Source organism: Pezoporus occidentalis, unplaced genomic scaffold, assembly GCF_034315485.1.
Source record: "Pezoporus occidentalis ecotype Australia unplaced genomic scaffold, CSIRO_AGI_Poc_V1 ctg159, whole genome shotgun sequence".
NCBI lineage: Eukaryota > Metazoa > Chordata > Aves > Psittaciformes > Psittacidae > Pezoporus > Pezoporus occidentalis.
In genome coordinates this window covers 1,063,836-1,089,476 of record NW_026913415.1, presented here as the reverse complement: position 1 = coordinate 1,089,476, position 25,641 = coordinate 1,063,836, and the positions used below count along the sequence as shown (strand labels likewise).

Below are 25,641 nucleotides of genomic sequence, written 5' to 3'. Positions count from 1 at the left end.
CAGTCAGCCTGACTCAGTCTTTGCACCTGATAATTTCTGTCCTAGCTACAGAAGTGATAAAGGAGCATTCTGCAGCTTGGATGCTCTGTTGTATTCCTTCTCCACTTCAGGGCTGTAAGAGAATCTTGTTTGTGTCACCAGATACAGCAGCGCTTGGAGAACAGTCCCAGAGAGGCCAGGACATAAAGAGGGTGTCTAGAATACCTGCAGCTGAGAGAGGACAAACAGCTTGAGCATGTCCTTTATTGCTCTGTCATTCTCTGGGAACATTAGGGACTGTGTTTAAAAAGCTGCATCAGTTTATGCACCTCATTAATCAAAACACATCCTTTTGGAAGGCAGTTGATTGCAGCTTAGGCACAGAAGTGCTTGCACCTCAGCATCCCTAGTGCCTGGAGGAGGGAAGAAGGGGAGGAAGAAGACCTTTCATGCTGTCACTGGCTTGGTTCACATTATCTAATCTATGGGAGCATTTGAAAACTCAGATTTATTTCCCCAGAAAAGCTTGTTCTACCAGAAATTGTAATGAAAATAATATTAAATAATATTTGCACTGGGTAGCTTCACTGAGGAGTATTTCAAATGAGTCACAGCCCATCTGGGTTGTGCCAGGAGGTGGGAGGATGAGAGGAGCAGGTGAACGCTTCAGAGAAAGGATTCAAGTGAGAGCAGGCAAACAATGATGAGGAAGAATGTGCTGTGTATGTGTATGGTGGAGTCACTGCTGATGCCTGCATTTCCTTGAAGTAAGAGCTTCAGTAACATCTGCTGCTTTAAATGCCAGAGGTACCTGAGGCATGTGGCAGGGGACTCCTGGAAGGGAAAAGGGGAATATTTGCTTATGAAAGCAGAAGTACAGGCATGGGTGAGGGTAAACAGATTCTTCGTTTAACTCCACTGGTTTTAAAGGCTTTACATTAGGAAATCATTTGAATCTTAAGAGCTTCTTAAACACAAGGGAATAAACAGCCATTCCCAAAGAAGGAGAAAGCAGGACTGATTGCCACCCCTTTTCCTCTCAAAGAACAAAAGGTAGGGAAATGCCTGATTTTAGCCCTTTTTCCCCACTGCTTTGGCCTCTCTTACATGAGGTGCATTGTAGCCCTCAATGAGAGGAAGCAGGACTCCCACGCGGAGCTGTCACTTCCCCAGGACCAGCCTCCCGGCAGCCTCACTAGCGGAGGGCGAGTGTGCCGCAGAAAGTGCTGACTCAGGTGCCCACTGGGAAGTGGGTTTCCCCGTGTCGTGTGGCAGGGAGAGCCCACGCATCCCTCCTTCCTCGCCATCATTCCAGCAGGGGAGCTCTTCCAGATGCAGCTTGCCTCTCTTTTTATTTATTTGTTTTTGGAATGATTTCTACAGCTCCAGCCCTACAGTGGAGGAATAGTGCTGCTTTGCATGGCTAACGGGGAGGCAAGGCAGCCGAGCAAAACCACACCTTCCACGCCAGGGATACTTTGCACACAGGTGTGAACCACAGCGTTTTCCCCAGCAAACTCCTGCTGGGAAAGCCGGGCACTCCCTGCTCTGCATGCAAGTGAGATTTTCAAGGTGAACTGCTGTTTAGATTTGGATTCACCCTTTCTCACAACACACACACCCCCCCAACCCCCTGCCCCGTGTCTTCACAGGAAAACCTGCAACAAAGCCACCACAACTCCAGAAGGAGCAGGGACCATAAGCATCTAAGAGGAAAAGGAATCTTCTTGCTCCTATTGTTCTTTTCATGTGTTTTATTGTATGTTTATGCTGCTATTGTTAAATCCCAGCCGCCCGCTACTTCTTGCCGTTAAACCACGGGTGGATCCAGCCTGGCACTGCTGGCTAAAGCCGAGCCACGGGTGACTTTGGCTCTGCAGCAGGAGCTCTGCAGCTCCGCAGCAGCAGCGTTGCGGTGCCCCCTGAGGCACACACCCCCTTGGCAGCCAGGCGTTGCCCTTTTAAGAAGCCCGGGTGCTGGCTCAGGTAGGCAGAGCCTGCGTGCAGTAGTCGCTCCTATGGCAACCCAATAGAATGGGATCACTTCATGAATATTCCCAGGAGCAGGAGCTGCATGAGGAATAAGTGATGACAGTGATGTAAGCAAGCAGTGGCTGCTGCAGGTTGCAGTTCATTGTGTTACTGGCCGGCAGGTTGAGGAGTTAGAGGCACCCGGGCTTGAGCTTGGCTTTCTGGATGATGTCTGCCCGCCGGGAGACACGGCACATTTGCATCTCGATGCCAACATGGCAAAGCGGCTGCTGCTGCTGCTGCTGCCGCCCTCCCTCACCTTCCAGCAAGAAGTGTATGGCTCTCCTCTAGACTTCTTGCCGGGTGCTCTGGATCTGAACAGACAGGGATTGCAGTAACACTCACCAAGGGGAGACAAGCAGCGAGTAGCCAAATCGGGACGACAGAGGAGAGGGGAGGCTTTTTTTGCCTTCCCTCTTTTTTTTTTTTTCTCCTTGCCTTCTGGATGCAGAGCCTGTGTTTTGATGCAGAGCGTGTGGATGCCACAGTCTGGTAAGGAGATGACACGCCAGTCTCTGGTCCCTTCTGCCCCTTGAGCTGGGAGCAGGGGCCTGGGGGCAGTGACAGTTCCCTTCCTTGGGCAGAGCAGGGGGGGGGTCTCTCCCTCTTAACTGAGCATCAGCAGCAGCAGCCATGGACAAGCTGCCCCCCTCCATGCGGAAGAGACTCTACAGCCTGCCCCAGCAGATAGGACCCAAGGCGTCGATCATGGACGAGGAGGAAGACAGTGACAAGGACACCCGGAGGAAAAGCATCAGGCTGAAGCCGCTGCCTTCGCCCTCTGCTGGGAGCACCCGGGCTCTCGGGGGAGACCCTGGCCGAGGGGGTGACCCCGGCCTCGTGGAGACAGAGGCGGGCAGCAAGGGTGCCAAGACCAGCACCAACGGGGACTGCCGCCGCTTCAAAGGGAGCCTGTCCTCGCTGACCAGCAGGCACCTCCACGACGCGGCTGAGGAGAAGAGGCTGATCGGCGGCGAAGGGGAGCCGGCCTCCCCCAGTGAGGACAAGAGCCCCCCTGGCAGTTCGGAGCTGGAGCAGGGGCTGCCAGCGCCTCCCCCACCAGCGTCCCCCCCGGAGCTCCAGCAGCAGCCCCCCCGGGCTTGCTCCTCTACCTCCATCAAAGTGGAAGGAGGTGGAGGGTGCGACCAGATCACCCCAGATGAGGAGCAGAGGCTGGGCCAAGCCGGTTTCATGCAGAGGCAGTTTGGGGCCATGCTCCAGCCGGGGGTCAACAAATTCTCCTTGAGGATGTTTGGCAGCCAGAAGGCCGTGGAGAGAGAGCAGGAAAGGGTTAAGTCTGCTGGGTTCTGGATCATCCATCCCTACAGCGACTTCAGGTACAATCCCCCCCTCCTGGCCCACCCAAAACTAGCTGGTCTCCCCTTCCCCTCCCGTGTCCAACTCAGACCTTTCTGCACAGTGCACACACCCAGGCAGAACTTTCCTTCATTTCCTAGTCAGAGGAGCTGGAGGACACATCCAAGATCTGCTCCAGCCAACCAACCTGCAGATTTCATTTCTATTTAAGCTCAGTTCTAGTGACCCCACACTAGTGGTAATTCTAAATTGTGTTTTTAAGCCAACAGATGTATTTTCACATTGGCTTTTTATAAGGGAAATCCTCTCTGCAAGTTCAGTGTAAATGGGGAAAAATGTTCCCACCTGCTGCATGACTCTTAGACTAAAAGTGTGGCTGCTGCTGCTGCGTAACTAGTCCTACACCTCCAGTTCAGAGCAGAAGGTCTGCCTGATTCCTGCTTCAGATCCTGGTTTTGTACCTCTTGAGTCCTCCCCCTTGTTCCCAAAGAGTTAGGGCAGGATGTTGCTACTGTTGCTGTTCTGTGCGGCTTTGTACTGCAGCATCACTTGTCAGGAATTGGGATGTGCAGGGGAGAGCAGCAGTCATTAAGAAGGGGCTTAACGCCTTCAGAGTCTTACGGAGAAGGATTTCCTCTTTTGCATCTGCAGATCCATATTTGCAAAATTCATTTGGACAGGGAATAGTTAACATTGTCTTTGTGAAAGTAATGGCTTGCTTTCACTCAGACAGCAGCGTTTCCATGAAGATTAATAAGGACATTAACTTGTAAACCCTACAGCCATTTTTTATGGAGTTCTGTGTAGCAGAGAGGTTGGCTTTGGGTATTTCCCTGTCTCATGCCCAGGTGAATCGTCGTCTGCAATATGTATATAAAGTACTGCAATCAATAATTAATTACTTAGCGCAGTCAATGGCTAAGGTTTATTGCTTCAACTTTCATTACAACTAGCTTACACCTCACATTTAAAAGCACACAGAAGAACATTCTTCAAACACATATGTATCAAACAACATGATTTTATGGAATTCTTGGACTCTTCGTGAAACCTTCCTGAGTACAGTTAGAAAGAAAGATAATGGCAGGAAGGAGTTGCAGGGTGGATTTGGGTGCCCAAAGACGGAAGCTTCTTGATACCGCCTACTAGGGGTTTAGCAAGCAGTCCACATGCTTAGAAGACTCAGCACTGGCACCAGATTCCTGCACATTTACTTGGATTAACAAATGTTATTAGAAAGCTCTGTGAATTGGAAGACTGCACTGTCATTTGAATTCAGTGCATTCCAGTCTCCCGAGCACACAGCTGACCGAGCATATGAGGGTTTCCAGGAGCTACATCATGATACATATTCCTTGCAAGTACAATCTTACTCAAACCCAGATGGGAAAGAGTCTAAAATTGCCTCCCAGTTGTGACTGATCAAGTCATACCTCACAAACATGGTGAAATGGGAGAGTCATTACCTTTAAAAAGAACAAACCCAATTTCATACCCTTGGCTATAGTTCGGATTATTTGCTGTGAGTCTGAAGTTTAACTGCTTTGCTTTCCCGGGTTATCCTAGCAAGGTGTTCTCAGTGTGTCACACCCTCAAGGAATTTTGGCTTTAATCTCTGGGTTGTATTTGGGTTTATACAAAAGTAGCATTCACTTTGCGTACCTTTTATGTATCTGTACAGTGGATCCCTTCCCTTCCATCTTTCTGACTACGTTTTCAGCACAGAACCAGGCTGGCAAACTTCAGTGACAGGATTGTAGCAGTAGCTGAGGTAACCACCTTGCCCAAGGTGAGATGCCCCTAAGGGTTCATGTTTTGAAGATTCTTAGTGAACCAGTCCTGCCTCCTTAAAACAGCACAGGAGACTAGGAGGTGAGTTTTGATTGCTGAGGTACTCGGCTATAGGGCCACTCCTAGCCTTGCACAAAGGACTGAGATACATGGGCAAGCTTAGACTCTGCCCAGCCAGAGGATCACACTGAGGCTGCTAACAGCCATTCGTATGCATGCAGCTATATCTGTATATATGCATGTGTGACTCCTTGGTGTTAATAATATAATCCTCCCCAATGTAGCTTTGTGCAGAGAGAGCACAGTGAGTTAGGTATCTGCACCCTGATGCAAGACACTCTCTGCTTTGGGGTCAGATTCATCTGGCTGCTTTGTGTTTTTTCTCAGTTAATGCTAGAAGCCTTGCACACAGAAATGTGCCTTCTCCTACTGTTCTGTACCAACATCAGATGGAGCAGTGGTACTGATTGTACAGAGAGGTGGGGAGGAGTTGGCTGTGCTACCTACCCTATGGTCAGTGTGTGTATTTTCCAGGGAACTTTGTTCACCTCTGCTTCTGGGTCACTTGCAGCATATTTGTTTGAATATGAATATGCTTAGAGAGAATGCGTGGGCTTCCATGAAAAATGACCTCTGAACAATGGCTGCCTTGAAGGAGAAGAGTGGGAGCGCTCTCAGATACTCTTCGGGTTTTGTATTCCCTCCTCCTCTGAATACTGCTAAAGCATCTGTCTTGGAAACATCTCACATGAATAATAATATTGTCTGACCTCTGAAATGCAGCAGATTGCACCAAAGAGCAGATATTATCAGACTGGTTGCAAGAGCTCTATCCTTGACCCAAAGGACTCTCTTTTCTGCTTTGAAAATTACGCAGTGCAATGCGTGATTGCTTCTTGTTACAGATGGGTGCAGAGTCTGGAGCATCGGGACCTTATCTCCATTATCTTGCACTTCCCTGCCACCAAAACTGTACAGCAGCATTTGGTGGACATGGTTCAAGTTAAATATTCAGACCCAGATCTTGGATTCTGTCTTTTTGGAGAAACGAGCTTCGCCTCTGAGAGTGAGCTGTATCTCCAGGCATTGTGGTAGAGCTCCAGACCTTGTCTCAGTACAGCTTGAGATGGGAAGTTTTGAATGGAACACTCCAGTCTATTTACTGGAGCTCAGTTCTGCTGCAAAATGACATAGGCGTCATTCCTCTGCCTTCATGGAATTGCTTCTCCTTCGCAGTATGTGCGAGAAGTTCCTGGTTTAGCATAGGACAGAGGCTTTCATCATAGGCTTATTACATTATCCTTTCAGCATCTAACATGGTTAATTCCAGTGGCAAATCTATGACCCTCCAAGAGTAAAGCAAATTAATATAGATTAAGGCTCTGTTGATTCCTGCTTTTAGTCCATTGTGAGGGAAAAAGACACCAAACGACCTTTATAAAACCAAGCTCCCTGCCCCTGAGTACTCATGACTAATGCAGTGGACTAGGTCTGAAAGCACTTAAAAGGTGGCTTAGCGATTTCTAATGAAAATAAGAATCCTAGCTCCACTTCTGAGGTGCAGCTGTGTGTGCTAACAGCCTGAGTTTAGTTGCATCTGGGCTTGATTGCCCATCAGTGCAGAGCCAAACACTATTTCCTAGATCAAGATTTATCTGTGACTTTGAAAGCTTTTCCGCTGGGTAGATAGAATTGTAATTTACTGCTAAGAGAAAGCATTGATCCAGTGCAATCGGTTTAATAAAAAAATTCCAGACAAAAAATGATCTATCTGGTTTGTAGCTGACTGAAGCATATTGGGTGTAGCTGCTCTCCAGAATTGCTTGTAAAAAGGTGTAGCATGCTGCTTTTAGAAAGGCCTGAGAACAGAGACACTACCCGAAGGACCAGAATAGTCCAAACAGTGGATGTAAATAGAACTGAACATAATTCACTGCCCAGTAATCTATTAACTGCTTCACAGAAAAGACAAGCTGCTGCTTCCTTGAAAACAATGGAAAATATCCCACTCGGTAGCAGACCCAACTTCAGATTTTAGGGTTTGTCTTTTCATTGTTCTCCTTTACTTGTGAGAGTTGTGTGCAAACAGATCCCATTTTTCATCGGCTTCCTCTGCCAGAGCCCCCTGTCTGCCTGGGGGCCTGCAGGGATTTCTGTGACACCCAAAGGTAAGGATGCTCAGGTAGGGGAATTCCTGCAGAATGAAGTCATTTGCTCCCCTTCCTGCTGCTCCAGACCTCCGAGCAGTGTCATTCAGGGACACTCATGGGGAATCAGTGGGATTTACTAATTCCACTACTCAACACTGAACTCAATAGCAGTGATGGGATTGAGCAAAAGTGGGGAGGAAGCGTGTTTCCCTTTTGCACTCTCTTGAGTAGAACTGATTCCCTGCATTCCTGATGGGAATAGTGCTCCAGCGATGGAGTCTGTTCTTCCTAAGCTTTCACTGTGCTGTGAGGAGGGTGAGCAATGTGTGAAGCATACAGCACTGCTTCATGGCTGCAGGTCACTTGGGTGGCTGGTGCTCTCCCTGCTCTCAGGCAGTGATGCCCTTTTCTGCAGCCCAGAATGCTGCTGCTTGCACCCCCCTTGCCCACAGCAGCAAACTCCCCTCGTATGACTTGCCCACTGCTCATAGCAAGCTAAAACACAAGGTGCTCACTGTGTGAGCCTTATGTCCACCAAACTGAAATCTGGGTTCAGAGAAACCTCTGCTTAGAGGGAAAGGTCAGGGACACGGTTGCATTCGCAGCAGAACCTGTCATTAGAAACAAAACCAAAGTGCAGCTCAGGCCCAGGTTTATTGCTAGGCAGCTCATTGACTGTGCTGGCTTCTTTTTGTTTTCATCCTGATGGCAGTTGCCTCAAAATAGTGTGGGGACACTGCTGGCTGAGGAGGGGGAGATGCTTTCTTGAAGTCACCTCTTGCTGTCTCTACTGCAGACAACTTTTCTGCCAATTCCCAGGGCAGCTGTGCCGGAGCAGAATGAGAGGAATAATATGAGAGATAATCCAAATCCCACTGAACAGCACGGGTTGGATTTCTGTTCTCTCCAGTGGGCTGTGAATCAGGCCGCAGGAGAAGAAACATGGTTTTGTGACCCTAAGCTAAGGAGACCAAACTAGTGCAGCCACACTTCCCATGGCCACAGGCAAGTCATCGCATCTTCACATCATGATGGGGAGGATGAAAACTCCACACTAGACAATCAGTGTGGGGATACAGATTTTAGTATGAGACAAGTTCAATGGTAGAAAAGGCAGCATTTGAAATAGGAAGGCCTTGGTAGGAGAAGCACCTCAGTGTGTCACCATAATAAGTTTTAAGACCATAATCATATAATATTACAGTACTTTCATGTATGTTCAGGTGCAGAAACTGAGATGATAGTGTATAAATAAATGCTAAAATGAGAATTGAGATACAAGATTCTGCATAAACTTAATTCAGGCCCTTCAAACATCTCTCTGCCACCGGATGAGCACATTATCTCTTCGGAGAAGCCCATCCCTCATCCAGCACACACAGGGATGGTTCCTTTGTGAAAAACATTACCTTGGTGTAGTCAGTTTGAGTACCTGTTTTGCAGAGGAGGTAGCATTATGCAGCATACCTTTTGTTCAGAGCTCTGCATCTGTGGGAGCAGTCATTTGGAGGATTGAGCAGCCAGCCAGAGAAACCCGGTGCCACCCACCCTCTTCCCAAGCCTCTGATGTTTGTTAGTTTAGCTGTTGTTACAGCAAACCCCCCCAACATAGCTGTGAATAATGACATAGTGTTCTCTTTAATCACCACGTAAGAACATTATTGTAATCACAGTTTTGGGTTGAGTGATTTGCCTAACACCTCTGCAGGAACTTTTTGGCAGAGATAGGCTCTCCAGGGCACCGCTCATCTGCCCTCGCCATCACATCTCACTCTGCAGCTCCTTATCTCTTTCATTGCAAACCTTCCAGATAGTGCAAGAAATGAGCTCCTGTAGAAAATCTCTCTCCTCCATGCGTCGCCTCAAGCCCTTCCTCTCATCTCAGGTGAATTCTATGGGAAGAACTGTTTTGAATCTTGTCATGACTGTAACAACCTCCGTTCTGCTATTTCATAACCTGAGCTTTTGACTTTGCAGTCTCATTTTTAATGCAGTGCTTTTGTACAGTTGTTAAGGTTTTAAAAAACAAATCAGTCCCTATCCTCATCACAATCGTCTCTCTGGATTCATTGGCAGGTGTGGATCTTGTCAAGGAGATGCTCCACTGCCCTCTGCTCTGAATTAAGCAATGGCTGTAGCAGGTAGTTACAGCAAAGCAACGATGATGCACCAGGTTCTTGGGTTATTCTCCAGGCTTCAAAGGGAAATACTGTGCTTATTACAAACTCTGCCCTTGTTTTCTCCCCATCTTCTGCCCCATTGTCTCGAACCCGTTGTTTTCCCCATCCCTCACTTCATGTTTGTGTTTCTTATCCCACCAGTCCCATCTCCATTATCTGGGCTTCTCAAGGCTGATTTCTTGGCCAGCCAGCCCTAGGTCCTGGTACCCATTTACCATCTGATCACTGTTTTCCACCTGGCTTTAGTTCTCAGTAACACCCCTCCCGTGCCCCTGCAATGTTCCAGTTGCAATATACTGTACTTGGCTCTTCACTGAGGCTGGTTCCCTCCCTTGCCAGTCTCCATCCTTCAGGGTGTTTTTCTGGGGCCTCTCCACAGATTAGTTTAATCTCGTTCTATATATTCTTAATTGCTGTTGTCCCTCTGACTCTTCAGACTATCTGTTTTCTCAGGTCCTTCTTTCCTTCCTGATTTAAGGATGGATCATTTTGCCTGGTAATTTAACACCCTTCCACATTATCTCTTTCCATCCGTGGACACTTCCAGCCCAGCAATGTTTAGGCAAACTCTACCCATTTTTTTACCTTTTAAACTTGAACTACCTCGATCCTCAGAGCTAAGCATTTAAAATGATGGATTTGTATAGAAGCACAGTCTCCACTGCATTGGTGTGAAATAGATTTTATTTGAGGAAAAATGTGCTTTCTGAAGGTGTTTATTGCTAGGCACACAGAGAATCTGTGTAGGACTTTTCATATTGTTCTAAGCAGGTAAAGTGAAGTTTTCAAGACAGGATTATTCTGGTTAGGTAATGGTGCTAGTGCTTTCTGTGGCACTGAGGTTTTTCTGCTGTAGAGTCACTGCTGCTGCACTGAAAGCCATTTATTACACAGATAAAAGAGGGATCTGTGTCTGGGGGTAACAGTGTCATTTTAGCTTGAGATCATTGAAATATGTCTTTGTTTCTGATGTGTTATGAGCATCTCATTAGCAAGCCCACGAATCCTTCAGTTTGCTCTTGAACCCAACTGTCTGAGCTCTCCTCTGCCAGAGGATAGATTCCTCCCTTTCTCCTATGTTTGAAAGCTGTGTTGGTGCCAAGGCAGTTATAGGTCAATTGAGTTACTGTTAGTTCTAATTGGCACTCTAACAAGCTATTAAATCCATTTACCTACAGATGAATGTCACTCAAAAACAAAGGTGCCAAGTCCTTTGCTGTATTGGAGAACTTAAGAAAGCCCCAGTTCCACCAGAGCCACTGGTGAGTGTAAGGGAAAGGCCAGGCTGTAGGGAAGTGGCCAGTGAGAGCGGAAGATTTCACCCCTGAAGGTTTATGCCACGAGGTCCGGGCTGTTCCTGTGTGCAGGGGGGAGACTATTGAACTTGGGGTCAAGAGGAAGAATTAAGAAAATCACCAACTCAGGCAAATGCTGTTCCCTGTTTGTAACATCACATGGATTTGTTTCCATGTGGAGAGACCTCCGTCCTCTCTTCCTCTGTTGGTTCTCAGTGGCCCACATGTATTCCTGTGACTGCCGATGCAGGTGTAGGATCCACAACCATCTTTCAAATCAGGCAACATTGGCTAGGGACATTACTACCTTTTTGGTGTCTGGTGATCTATAACTCCATGAGATTTACTTGCTCTGTGTTGCAGAAGAGTCCGAGTTACTGTGGTGCGCAGGGTTGATTTAAGTTCTGTTCTGAAGCATTGAGGTAACCTCTTCCTTCAGCAGCCATACAGTGCTTATTCCCACATTATCCCAGCATTTCTTAGTGAGACAGTTGTAAAACAGTAATTTTTCAGCCTATAAGTCAGGACAAGGTTTCTTGACCAAGCGGCACTGCAAGTTCACCCTGAGGTCTTCAAATCAAAGCTGCTTTCTATATGACAAGCAGTAAGCGCTGCTCAGGTATCCTTGCTGAAGCGGGCACATGAGAACGCAGCTTGGCTCTGAGCAGCTCTGCAGTGCTGACAGCAATAAAGCTAGGGTTTTGTCAGCAAACAAAGCAGTTAGGACTCCAGAAAGAGAGAAGAGAGAGCAGATGTGTGCTGGGCTAACAAGGTGCTATTATAGAGACCTTGTTCTGCCTCTTCTCCCTTGTGAATGGTTTGCTACCTGGGAAGTCCCTTTACAAATTGAAATTATTCATTCCATGCAGTATATTCACAGTGGCTGACATCAAATATGGTCACTGTGTGCCTAGTATCAGCACGAGGCTAGTAAATCCAGGCTGTTCACTCCCGAGGAGATGCTGCATGCAGCAGGGGAGTACAGTGCCAGTGGGAGCAAAGCAGAGGAGCATCCAAAGGGGAATTGCAAGGTCAGCTTGAGGGCCCATCACTTGGACATGATAGGGGCACAACTGCTACCCCAGCGACGCACAAAAGCTAATCTCATTTGCGGTGCCTCGTCCAAATGTGCTAATTAAGGATTTAAATCTCTGCCTCTTTGGATGGAGAGGTTGCCTGTGTTTATGCATCTATTGTCACAGAGCTTAGAGGCAGGAGAAGTGCTGCAGGTTGCCAGCTCACTCTAGTGTAGGAGCTGTAACTCCTGGGGTTTTGAATTTTCACAGCTGTGCTCAGGGTTCTTGTGACGGCCAGGAAATCAGTAGCTGTACCCTGAGTAACTCCTCACCGCTGGACCCAGCTCCAGGGAGGCGCTGGGTGCACAGGAGCTCTGGTGGGATTCAGGTTTCCTGGTCAGAGCTGCTTGAGCACTGTCACAGGCTGATGCTCAGTTCCACTCCCTGAATGTCTGGGGGATGGAAAACCCAGTGAAGTGCAGCTGGGTTTCCCTGGCTGTGGGAAAGCAATGTCTTGGGAAGTTATCAGTGCTCAAAGCCTGCGAGGGAGATAAGGGCTGCATTCCCCAGACTCGGGGACTCCACTTTCCTCAGTGCCTTCCTCCCAGTGGCTGTTCTTCACACGTGATTTGAGGGCAAGGTGCTAACTCATCCCAGCTCTGCCATCAGTGTCACCCGGTGCAGTCTCATCTGCAGAGCAGGGGTGTGTGCGCCTGCGTGCGTGTGTGTGTGTGTGTGTCTGGGGGCCAAGAGGGAGCGCAGGCCCTCTGTTACCCAGCTCTGCTCTGCTGCTTCTCTCCCCTGTGTCCACCTCTGGGATGGTGCAGAGCACCACTGGGGTGTGTGCTGAGCGAGTGCAGGGACGTGGTGGCTCTCTGCAGAGAAGCAGGAGTTGCATTAGGCGGGGTGAAGCAGTGCAAAGGTGATGTTTCCTGGCAGCGTCAGGGCTTGGACGAGCTCTCCCAAGAGTCCAGATGATAAGAGAAATGATAACGATGCCTGACTCTATGCAGGTTTTTAACAATAGCAAACCCACTTTCATTGAGCACTAATCCCTGATGCTTGATCTTTGCCCCTTTGCTTTGAAGCACTAATGCATTCATAAGTTAGACTTCTATTAATAACACGAGGAGTATTTTTCTTCCATCTCTGGTTGTCTGTGAATTGTGGGGAGGGCAGGAGAAAGAACCAGTCTAGGTTACAGCTCATAGGCTCTTCACCTTGATGCCTCTACAAAGCATTTGTTTCATTCTCTCATTGCTCATTTAGCTGCATATACACTTGGAATCATAAGCAATGGATAGAAGGGCAAACTGGAAGGCAGGTCAGGCATCTTGTGGAGACTCTGGGAGCCATCCTGAACAGAATACACTGTGCCTTGATCTCCAGCTTTGAAAAGGGGTGATGGTACTGGCAGGGGCTGTGGAAGATGCTGTAGAACTCTGAAAGATTTTAAAGTAGCAGAAGATGCCAGAGTCAGCAAGGTGGTGGTTCCATGTCCAAAAGGTGGTTCCATGAGGCTTTCTTCATGACTGTTCTTTTCTGTGTACTGCTGTAGATTTGGTTATATCTCTTGTCCATCTTTTGCAAAGACCTCAAAACTGAGCAGATCCATGTACTGGGAGGGAATTTCTGGGTAATTGGGTTGTCTTAGTAAGGAAACCAGTTACCAGTGCCTGCACATTTCCAGTATGGTGCTATATTGTGTAGCACATTTAGAACTAGGCTGGGAAAAGATAGAAAAAAGCCTGCATGGGAAGGGAGACAAAAGGAACTTCACCTTTTGTGTCTGTAAATGAGAACTGTGCAGCACCTGCATGGGCTTTGGAGAGGCTCTGAAAAGGAGATGATCCTGAGTATTGCAAGGTGTGCGTCCCTTTTCTTTGGGAATACGTGGCCTCTTGGCTTTAGTAGACACTCCTGAAAAGGTCTGGCACAAGGAGCTGGCAAACGGGCTGCCCTTTGCTGTGCTGTGGCAGCAAACATCTTGTAAGCTTGCTGACTCTAAGCTGATGAGAAATCTGTTGTGACCCCTGGTTTTCAGCACGAACCCAAATGTGCTTCAGGGCATGCCAGCCATGGGTGAGGTGATGCACTGTGTATGCTGTGGTTAGAGAGCAACTAAGCCCGTTCCTCACCTGGGAATCAGAGCAAGTACCTGGGCAGAAGACATGCTTAAATCAAACTCCAGATTCAGTAGTGACTGTTGGCTCAACCCTGACTGCACTTGGAAAGTTTCTGGGCCTCGGCTTTGCAAAACCTCCTGTGAAGTTAGATCTTAGGCGGAAGCTCTTCCCTGTGAGGGTGCTGAGGCGCTGGCACAGGGTGCCCAGAGAAGCTGTGGCTGCCCCATCCCTGGCAGTGTTCAAGGCCAGGTTGGACACAGGGGCTTGGAGCAAGCTGCTCTAGTGGAAGGTGTCCCTGCCCGTGGCAGGGGTTGGAGCTGGGTGAGCTTTAAGGTCCCTTCCAACCCAAACCAGTCTGGGATTCTATGAAAGATACCTTGTTCAGAACTTCTCAGTGTATTCCTGTTATCACTGGGCTCCTCTGCCTTTGTCTCTTTGCAGCCCAGGCACTCCTGTCATCTCCTCCTGATCCATCACCCAGATAGGGTGAATTCCTCTGGCTTCTTGTTGTCTAGTTGGGCCAAAGCCTTCCAAACAAGGGCAGCTCTGCTGGTTGCATGCGCCTTTTGCAGCACAAACAGGAATTGGGGCTAACAGTGGCAGATGTGGGTATGGCCTAGGGCTCCTGCTCTTGAACAGGGGATCTGGAAGCCTCATCTGCAAGTAAATTCACACAGCAAAATCTGCACTGCAGACAAAAAAACCTTTGCCTTGACATCATCTGCCCTGCTCGGAGCTCCGCAGTCAGTCAGGAGAGCAGCGCGCAGCTTCCAGCCTGGCTAGCTCGGGAGAATTAAAACTAAGCTTCCTCATGAGCTAATGCGAGCTGTTCCCACCCCAAACACAGGCTGCTGGGTGGCTTTGTGTCTGTCTAACCATTACTGCATGTGGGTGGATATGTTATGTATGTGTGAATGAGTCTGCTTTGGAAATGGAGACATAACATCGGGGGTGCAGCTAATAATACAATGCCTTGTGAGTGATGTGGATGTGAAAAACGCAAAACAGAGCTGAGCATGTCGAGGATCACTCTCTCTGGTACCACAGGGTGGTGATCCCCAGGTCCAGGCCACTGCTACCTCTCTTTTTTTGCTCCTCTTCCCACCCTAAAGCACCTCAGATGGCTTTCCAGTCCTCTGCTGAAATTGAAAAGCAGGGGAGAAAAAAGCAGTGGGATGTCTCCAAAGCCCAGTCCCCCGATGAGCACAACCCTCTTTGCAGGGCAGAGCAGCTCTTACGGAGAATAGGAAATGACAGAGGTGTTGGCTTGTCCGTCAAGATGAAGCATTATGCCCATCCATGAGCATGGCTGTGCTAGACACTGGTGTATGGAAGTCACTGGGGGAGTGGGGAGATGTAACCCCTGTGGCACTTGGCAGCTGATATTATTTTCACAAGGCTGAGCTGTTTTTAAACCCTTCCTTTCGTGTAATCATCACACATGGATTTTCTCAGTCATGGCAGGCCATGAGCATTTCTTTCCAGCTTCTTAGAAACAAGCTGTGAAAGAGCTGAACGAGATGCCTTGGCCTTAGTCATTCACTTTTCCTCAGCTTGGACCACAAACGAGCTTTGGGCTTTGATTTTGGTGCACAGCCTTGTGGCTGAAGGTTCTTTGAGGGAAGGAACAGCTCTTCCAAGTCAGGACAGGTAAGTGGAAACTTGTGCCTGCCGCAGACTTGGCTACTCAGGTCTGCGCTGCAGTTAGGGATAAAGACACAGCGCTGGTGACACCTCCAGTTGGAACGGTTCAGGGTGGAGCACAGCTTTCCTACAGCTGCTCACAAGAAGAGGGGAGAGAATTCTTCACAAGCTCTTTGAAAACTTGTTTTTCAAAGGGAAGATACATAGCCCCGGGCAGCTCAGAAGGCAGAAGGGAGGATATCCCCGATAAAGGAGTTTTGTAGTAAAACCTAACCTGATCATTCAAAATCCATGGCTGCTGATGGAGCAGACTACTAGCCTACGAGCTGACACAGTGAGTGATTTTAGGACAGTTTGAGTAGTATGCTTGAGTTGTATTCATACCCTGCCCTGAAGCACTAGTTGTGTGTGGTTGTGCTGTGTACTGTGGAAGTGCTGCACTTCCCCTTAGCATTAGCTTTGCTGCAGTGCAGGGTCAGATGATTCCTCCACATGCTGGGGTTCTGCTGGATCCATCATAATTTCTTTGAAATTAGTTGTTATCAACAGATAAAATGTATGGAGCCAAATTCCATGGTGAGAATCCACTGCAGCTAGTGGGGGTGACACTGGGAACCAGTTTTACTCCTTGGAGCTACTTCTCGCCTGTGTCTCTTGTGTAGGTACCTCTGAGGCTCGTATGGGCAGTGTCTAGCATGAGACCTGCTAATACTGCATTCCTGTGAGATACCAGACTGCATTCGCATTTTGGTGGTTGTGGAGTGGATCTTCAAGCAGGACTCAGTGAGGCTGGTTCTCTGTTGCTCCAGTGGAAGTACTTTAAAGCGCTGAATATTCTGCTCTTTGCCCACAGAATAGCTATTTCTGATTCAATGTCTTTCATAAAGGAGATCCCTAAATTACAGTCTGAATATCTAATGAGGTAAAATGGCTTTGGATGTACTCGAGGGCAGAGCTGATGTGCTCTGCCTGCACTCCAGTGAAAGACCTGCTGCTGTTCCCCACGGAAACCAGGGAGTGCTGAGGATGGGGGCTCCAGGGACTTGCAGAGCTTTCTTCCAGGTACCCTCGTCACTGAGCCGTCTTTATACTTCTTTCTCAGCCTTCCTGTATCTACTGAGCACCAGCCAGTTTGGCTGAGTCATCTCACATATATTTTTGGTGGGACAAGTTTGAAAGATAGAGAGGAAAAGGCTAACTTTTGCCTTACTGCTAAGCTTACTTAAACAGAAGGGCTAGATTAAATTCTGGGCTAATTCACATAATATGCTAGCACATCCCTACTCCTGCTGAAATCAAAGGCTACAATAGCCTTGAAATAAGGCCCTGTGTATGTAGAAGTGTATTTCATGTTTTAGAGAAGAGGACCTTTGAGAGCGCATTCTTGTGTTGCTCCTTGGAAAAGCTGGAATTCATTGAGACATTGCTGCCATCCTCGGTGTCCAGAATGGGGCAGGGAACAGGCTTGCCTCTAGGCACCACAAGCAAAGGATTACACATGCCTTTTCTTTTAAGACAGGAAATCTGAAGAAGCCTGGAATAGTCTTTTGTGGCTGTAACTTTCAGTACCCAGAGCATGGCTTGGTTCTTTGAGGTTTTCTTCTTCCAGCCTGGGAACCAGAAGTCCGTATTGGTGAGGAGGGCTGTGGCATCTGCAAAGTGCTGTTGCCCATCTTGCCCTCGGGCTTCAGGCAAGAATAGAACCTGTCCTCACCAAAAGAGGAGGAGAGAACGGAAAGAGCTCCTGTCTAGAAGAAAGGGGATTTAAGATTTAAAGCGGGTAGATTGAAAATGTACACTTGGATCTCCTTTGTCAGTGGAATCTGTACCTTAAATAGGCAGGAGAGAGCTTGAACCTGTGCCACTGTCCTTTTGGTAACTATTTACTGTGTCAACAAAACTACTTGCACATTTCAGGTGTAGCTGAAGTATAAGGTGCTATGTAAGGTAATTCTATAGAATGAGGTTATTATATATATATAAGGTAATGATATTGGTCATATGTCCAAAAAGATTGCGATTTCACATTCCCTTTGTCACATGTCTGAGCCCTGGTGCTGATGTGCAAATGCAGAGAGGTTTTTACATTATTTATTGGGTTTTCATGACTGTCATATCTGTACTGTCCCAGCTGCTTGTAGAAATAGCTTTGTAATATTCCTGTGAAGTAGCAAGTATATGTTCCCATTTTATGTCTGGAAAACTAATACATGGAGAAACTGCATTCTTTTCTAGTGAGTTGTTCACAGACTGTGAACTTGAGTGGTGGAGCCCTCGGTGACAGGACTGTCCTACCTTGTTCTGCAGTGTTCCTCCTGGGAGGCTGGGAACTGGCAGGCTGGAGCCTCTGTGTTATGTATTGATGGAAAATGGGCTGCATCAATCTGAATATATTTCTGAAACAACTTGTTTCTGGCAGGTTGTTCATTCTAAAAATACAGTTATTTCTAATTGCTGAGCAGAATGCTTAATGAATTCTTCCTTCCCAAGAACAATTCATCAAAGACATGATTTAGGGCCGGCACTTGTTCCCCCAGGGCTCAATGGCTGTGTTCCATTGACTTAAATACAGCAGATCAAGGCCAGCCCATACTGGAAAAGATTTATCTAAGTGTTTTTTGATGGTGCCCATCACTATTTGTCTGCATGTCTCTGGCAGAAAAGTGCTATATGTATTGGAGGAGCAGCACTGGACTGTATAGTACAGTTACAGTAAGATGCTGTGTTTTGCAACCAGTGTTTTCCCATTTTGTATATATTTTTAAAGAGGTTATTATGCAAACTCTCATTGATCATCGTGGGCATTCAGAATGGTGAGGAAAGGAGCTGCAGTTACAGCTTGCTCTGGAAGGTTTCTCGGCTGGACTCTGTGGGTCACTGAGCCCCTGCGACATGGATTAGAGCTCTGAGAAAGGAGAATCCGCTGGGCATCCCCAACACACCACAAAGATGTGCCCTTTCTGCATGTCCTGGAAAGAATGGAAGCGATCCATCAACATTCTGCGTCTTGGCAAAAGCCACATAGGTGTGAAGTGAGAAGGCCCAGATCCCCAAGAAGCTGCTCTCTTGCAGGAGTGTTCCGTAGCACCCTCCGTGCCATGGAAGATGAAAAGCCAATGCTCCTACCAGTCTAACAGGAGGGAAGAGGCCTCTTATGCCTTGAATGTAGCCACTGATGTTTTCTACTCTGAGAGAATTCCTCCTAGGGCAGGTGTGCCTAGGGGTACCCTTTCTAGGGGAGAATATATTTTAAATGAGCAGTTTCTGATTTTCTCATTCTCCTCGCTCAGAGTATGCACCGAGTCCTTGGTTTTTTCCCAAGTCTCCTGCTGCCTTTCGACTTCTGCTGGGTTCCCTCATTTCAGTCAGTTCAATGCAGGGCTGTTTGTGGGGCCAACAAATAATAGTTTCTCAGAAACTTAGAAAAGGCTTTGGAGCACAGTTCCTTACATAAGGAGCTGCCTTTCTGTGGAGCTGAAGTGCCCTGCAGTCACTCGAACCGATTCAGGATTCCTGATCTCCTCCTTTCTGCTGTGGACCTGCCTGTGAGTCAGGCACTCAGGAGATAACCACCTCTCTGCTGCAGACCTGCCTCCGTTTCCCCAGCTGCCAGTGCTGAGGGTGAGCCTCAGCCACCTACATCAAGAGCTTTGAGGTCAAAAGGAAAAGAACCTCTTGTGAGCTACATACTGTTTCTGTAGGTGCAGTGATTAATTCAGCATCCGATGTTAGGAGGGGATAGTGGATTCACGTGGATGCCTTAGCTAAGCACAGCCTTGGCACAGTATGTTTCTGCTGAGACCTAAAATAATCAGAGGTGGTTGGACTTTTTTTTTTCTCTTAACTGCTGCATTTTTAGCAGGTGATTTCATGTCTTGTCCAGGGTCTCAATACCAGGATCACAGAATCACAGAATGGGTTGGGACCTTAAAAATCATAGAATCGCATCCCTTGAACACTGCCAGGGATGGGGCAGCCACAGCTTCTCTGGGCACCCTGTGCCAGCGCCTCAGCACCCTCCCAGGGAAGAGCTTCTGCCTAAGAGCTCATCTCAGTCTCCCCTCTGGCAGGTTAAAGCCATTCCCCTTGGCCTGTCCCTACAGGCCCTTGTCCCAAGCCCCTCTCCAGGTTTCCTGCAGCCCCTTTAGGCACTGGAGCCCCTCTGAGGTCTCCCCTTCAGGAGCCTTCTCTTCTCCAGGCTGCCCCAGCCCAGCTCTCTCAGCCTGGCTCCAGAGCAGAGCTGCTCCAGCCCTCGCAGCATCTCCATGGCCTCCTCTGGCCTCTCTCCAACAGCTCCACGTCCCTCTTGTGCTGCTGCCCCAGAGCTGGATCAGGGCTGCAGGGGGGCTCTCAGAGCACAGCAGAGGGGCAGGATCCCCTCCATGACCTGACGCTCTAGGGCACAGCCCAGCACATGGCTGCCCCCAGGATGCCAACAATGTTAGATTTGTTTGGGATTCACTGAATAACTCCCTGCAAACAAGAGTTTGATGTTAGCAGTGAAGGGTTGGAGAGGAAAAGTAGATTCTGCTTTTGCAACTGAAACACACATAGCCACCAGCTCATTACTGTGTTCCATGTCTTACTCCCTTCCACCCCCATCTTCTCAGAACAAGAGGCTTATGCCTGACACTTTGTGCTGAAGCTGGTCTGAAGCGGTGATGCCAGCATGAACATTTCCCACCAGGGCTGGAAGTGCTGATGTAAAGCAGTGTTCTTCTGGTGATTCTGTATGCGAATTGTGGTGACTGTGGATCTGGTGATACTGGTAAGTGTCAGCTGAGTTTTGGAAATAGTATACAATATGTACTCCAGCCATCCCGATCCATGGTCCATGCGCATTGCTCCTTTGGCTCTTCCTCAGCCTCCAACACTTGAAGCCATACTTCGGAGAGTATGTACTTCACAGAGTATCTCATTGAGTAAATGGCTTCATGTAGCTGAACAACAGCCACATCAGATTCAGGTTTGAGCCATCCTCAGGCACAGAAAGCTCTTTCTCTATTCTTTGGTCTTTCATCATAAGGTGATGGGATGTAAATGGCCAACTACCCAGACAAATGACATGCAGAGTTGTTTCTAAGGCACCTTAAACCCACTGCTTAAACCTGCTGCAGAGATGGTTGTCCTGGTGGTGCATGGTTCAAAGGTTATGGTGAGCACCCCAAACCTGGGTCTCTAGGAGCCCCTTTGAGAGCCTGGATGTTGTTAAGAGACCTTCTGTTTCACCCCACTTTCTGTGGGGAGGCTGGAGTTGTGATTCCTAATCGACACCAAGCTGTGGCACAGCAATACCTAGGAGGAACATTTTTAGCATCTCAGATGGCTGGAAGTCTTTTTGTCAGCCTGGTAGATGACTTTGCTATCTGATGCATGCTTTTGTCACCTCTCTGTGGGCTACTGCAGAGCATGAGGACATCAATTTGTCAATCCAAAGCAAAACAACCGCTAGCAGAAACCGCTGCTCCCCACTTTGTAAGCTGTGCTTCTTACCTAGTTATGATTCATGTCATCTCTCTGCCTTAGTTTAGCGTTTAATTTTAGTAAATTTGGGTTCCTGCTGGTGAGGCTGACATCCTAAACTTGCATTATGTCAAGAGAGCCATGTCAGTACAAGCCAGTTGTGAATCCAGCCTGTCATCCTTGTAGCTTGTCAAGAAGAGGAGTTGGTGGCAGATAGCTGTTCCATCAGTTGGTGTCATATGGGCACAAATCAACATATGGCCCAGTATTGCTGCTTTTTGAGACAGTTCAGGACTCTCTAGTGCAGATTCACCTTCCCAACAGCCTGCCTGAAGCCTTGAATTTGACTCATGCTGCATGTTGGATAGGAGCCAGGGCCTGGACTTCATAATGTCACAGCTTATGCATGTCTTTAGGCTTTAGCCCTTCACATTCCGTAACATATTCATGATGACTTGGAAGCTGCAGCCCTTATTGATCTAGCTGTTCACTACACAATGTATGGCATGTTTCCATGGCAATAGGTCCCCTGAAAGTGGCTTCCTCCCTTTCCTCAGTTTATTGGTCTTTTTCATTATTAAATCATCAGAGATAAATGCACACAGAGAAGGGTCAATGGCTGGATCAATGGGCAGCAAGCAAAGAGGAACTTTTCCATATTCATGCTAAGGATAGATTTCAGAACATCAAATAATGCAGAATTGCCAGGCCTTTATAAAGCCTGTTGGCCTCACACATAATGCATCCTGGGAGCTCTATGAAATCAATACATCTAACACCATGAAGACCTTTGGGATTCAGCATGGTGGGGGAGGAATCAAGATTGACGCGTGCAGTAGGGTGGGAGACGAAGAGAGGGTTAAGCTCTATGACCTGGGCTTTCTGCCGTGGAAATGGAAAATTGTCCTGAGTTCTTTGACTCTGGGGGATGTGGTGTGCACGTTCCTTCTGATGAAGTTTGATGAGGCAGCCACGCTGCTAATCCCAGACCACCAGCAACTGGTGTCATCTGTAACCTTCCCTCAACAGGGAGCCTGAAGTGGGCTGCCATAGCAGCAGTAGGGAGAGGAGTTCTTGCAGACGCGTTAGAGCTTCGTTAGCAAGGGCTTGCTCTGACCTGGTTTCCTTCAAGGAGAAACACGTTCTTACAAGTTTCCCACAGAATCTGCACCATGTTTGTCTTCCCAAAGTGTCTGCAGCCACTGCTCCAATGAATTTCCACTGCAGAGCAGTTTATATCTTTGATCACCCCAGCGGTGCTGTGGGAACAGCAGTGAATTACCTGGTTCAGTGTGTAAATGTTAGTCCTTTGGGCCTTCAGCAGGAGGGGGAATAAACTTCCTCACAGAAATACCCACAAAGATCTCCATGCACTGGTAATAGCTGCATCCAGGCAAGTGAGAAAATAGTGCTAATGCTGCTTTTAGATGGAAACGGGGTGTGTGCTCTATTGGCCTCTATACTCCAAATATAGAGCCAGAACAAACGAAGTCTCTTGTGGCTGTGTCTGTGCCTGTGTGTGCATCCCTCAAAGTGAAATGAAACCTTGTTTATTTTTACCTTTCTGGGAAGACTGGCTTCTAAGTATAGCTTTAGGATATGGTTTAATTTGTCGGGATGGTGTTTGCTGGCAGGAAGGCAGCAGGAGTTGAGGAGAGTGGTCAGTTGACTGCTCCATGCAGAATCTGCTGTTCTTGTGACACGTTTGTGTGTGAGCATTACTGGAAATGGGGTGCAGGAGCATATTGTTTGTGTGAGACACAGTGTGTTTGCAGAACAAGGCCTAGGTGTAGGTACATTTGCATTTATCAAATGGCAGGTTGCACATAAACCTCTTGCAAATGCTTGCAGGGTTTCTCTTAAGCACAGTGCAGGTTTAGGTGGTAGGCATTTATGTTGCAGATTAGATGTTCAGAACTGCAACATGCAAGACACATGCAAGCCAGGCAGCAGTGCTGTGGCCTCCATGAACTTCCCTGCCATGCTTCAGACTGTAAAGAGAGGACACCTCCCAGGGTTTGCTCAGTCTCCAGGAAGCTGAGCTTCGAGATAGCACTGGCTGTGCAGTTCACATACAGCATTTGGAGGAACTTGAGTGGAAGATAACAGCATCTGGTAATTAGAGTGCTGTTGTCCCAGCCAAGTCACTTGAATTCTATCAGCAGCTTGCCTATCTGAGGCAAAGTTAAACACACTCAGGAGAAGGGGTGTCAGCAGCTCCTGGGCGTAAGAGTCCATTTTTTATTACATGCTTGAGCCATGCTTCTCTTAATGTGGTTTTGCTTCATGACCGGTGCACTTCAGCACAAAGATAATGCAAAGTGCTTGCGTTTAGAGGCAGAAAAACAGGAAATGTAACGAAGCTGTTCCAACAAGGTCACAGAACACCAGGACTATCTGCCTTGGCTGATGCACAAAGCCTCTTTTAAACTGGAGGCAACTGGAGGCAAATCTTTACCTCTCCGAGGAGCCCAACAGTAGAGTGAGTGTAGTGTAGGTACTATCAAAGAGCAACAATTTAAGCTAACTTGTATTAATACAGTGCATCGTGGTTTTTAAGTTAAAGGGCATAATTCACAATGTACTCTGTTATAATCGGTTAAATGCATCAATGCCTCAAACGTGGTGTTTGCAAATTGTCAACTATTATAGCTGGAATAAAAATACCACCAAGTAATGTGTACATTTATATTTTTACAAAAGAAAGGAAATCTCCCCTTTGCTGCTACTGATCAAATTGTAGTGTTTAACATGACTAGAAACCTCTGCTGAAACTAGGCAACTCTCTTTGCTGGATAGCAGTTCTAGCTCTGAGTGAGTTACTGAAGTCTTTAGTGTCTCATAATCCATCTATTTGTAATATGGGATGCTAATATAGTTTAATTGCATCTCTTGGAATTTAATGAATGTATGGACATCACTTTGAAAAACGCAGGTTGCTGCTCACTGGTTGATGGTGTAGTATTAGATTTAAAAAGTGACCCTAAAGAAGCAATGAAAAGCTGCCAGGCTGCTTTGCTGGGCCTGCAAATGCCATGGTAAAATATTACATAAGCAATAGCTTCCTTAATATTCCACTCACCCAAATCCATGTCATTATATTTTAAGGTAGTACTATGAGTGCATCTGTTAAACTGGAAACACGGAATGCAGTGCTGCAGCTCCGGGGGGACTGGGTGAGCAGTTAATGTGGAGTGGCCATAATCAGTGGCTAATTACAGACCTTGGGAAATATCACTTCTCAAGTGAAAATGTCAAATTGAATTCTGTCAAAATTTGGTAGAAGTCAACACATGAGTTTTAAGAAATCTTGATGTGAAGTGCTCCGAGGTGTGCACCTTCTGTGCTCTGTGCTGTCCCTTGTGTAAGCACTTAACATTCACCACGAGCTAATTGTCCTTTTGCTCCTGATGACATGGAAGCTAATCACAGAGAATCCCAGACTGGTTTGGGTTGGAAGGGACCTTAAAGCTCATCCAGTTCCAACCCTCTGCTGCAGGAAGGGACACCTTCCACTAGGGCAGCTTGCTCCAAGCCCCTGTGTCCAACCTGGCCTTGAACACTGCCAGGGATGGGGCAGCCACAGCTTCTCTGGGCACCCTGTGCCAGCGCCTCAGCACCCTCACATGGAAAAGCTTTGGCCTAATGTCTAATCTAAATCTCTCCTCTGTCAGTTTATAACCATGCAAAATTGTGTCCTATCTTAGTAATTCAGTGATACCTCTTCCTCTCTGACAGCCAGCTGAGGTATCACGATGACTACAGCATCTGAGCTCAGCAGGTGAATGGTTCAGACTACCAGCTGGACAGGGCTCCCAGTCCTGCCTCTTTGCTGTCATCATGACAGTTGGAACACCTTCTGTAGGTGCCGGTAACAGGAGCGTAGCCCTTTGCTGCTGCATCAGCCCTGGTGTTTCTCCACTGTTCATTTCCTATGTACTTGCAGAGCAAGAAGGGATGGGCCAAGCAGGGCTGAGTGAGCAGCGGCAGGGAGGTCTAGAGGAGGCTGGGACGCAGCAGAGCTCTGTACCTCAGGCTGGCATCACACATGGCTTATGATCAGTGCTCTCAGGGTTTATTCAGGGTGGCAGAAGATACATATTATTTGCATAGATTGGTCAGAAGGAATTAAAACTGTCATCTTCTTTAGCTAGGGCCCTCTAATCATTTCCCCTTATGCAGCACATGGAATATTGTTGTAAGTCATTGGACTCTTTTTTTGTGGATATGAATTTCAAAGAGGTTTTCAAGTGCACAGGTATTTGTGTAACTCCCTAAAAATAAATGAATTCTTCTCACAAGTGAATTCTTGGCCCCAGTGGCTGGTTAACCGTCCTTTAGTGTGTTTAGGAGCAGTGAATCACCATGTTCCTCCTATTATCTCTGTGCATAATGCAAAGTTTGTAACTCTCCAGTAGCAATACGCCTACTCCTCTCTGCGAGAAGTAATGCTTCCAAAGCCAGGGAAGGAGCTCTGCCTGCTGTTTCCTTCTCCTCTCCCTTCAGATAGCAGTGTGAATGGCTGCTCTCTGGAGTAAACTTACCTCCCACTGTTGCTGCTCCAGCCACACTGACACCCATTTGCTCATGCTCTTTGCAAAGAGGGTTGCTATTTCTAGCCTAACTAGCGGTACTGGGAATTGCAGCAC

At 47.6% G+C, this 25,641-nt stretch overlaps 1 protein-coding gene across 2 annotated transcripts in view; it reads left to right on the top strand.

Annotated features, from left to right (window-relative positions):
* HCN4 (hyperpolarization activated cyclic nucleotide gated potassium channel 4) overlaps positions 1 to 25,641 on the top strand; it is a 138,439-nt gene that overhangs the window by 35,453 nt on the left and 77,345 nt on the right. The window contains exon 1 of one of the 2 annotated variants that reach the window (XM_062612118.1): positions 1,816 to 3,347. The exons of the other annotated variant lie outside the window; for it this stretch is intronic. Within the exon in view, the coding sequence (XP_062468102.1) occupies positions 2,644 to 3,347 (704 nt within the window). The 5' untranslated portion in view covers positions 1,816 to 2,643. Of the gene's footprint in view, positions 1 to 1,815; positions 3,348 to 25,641 lie in introns of those variants that run through there. 2 annotated transcript variants of the gene reach the window in all.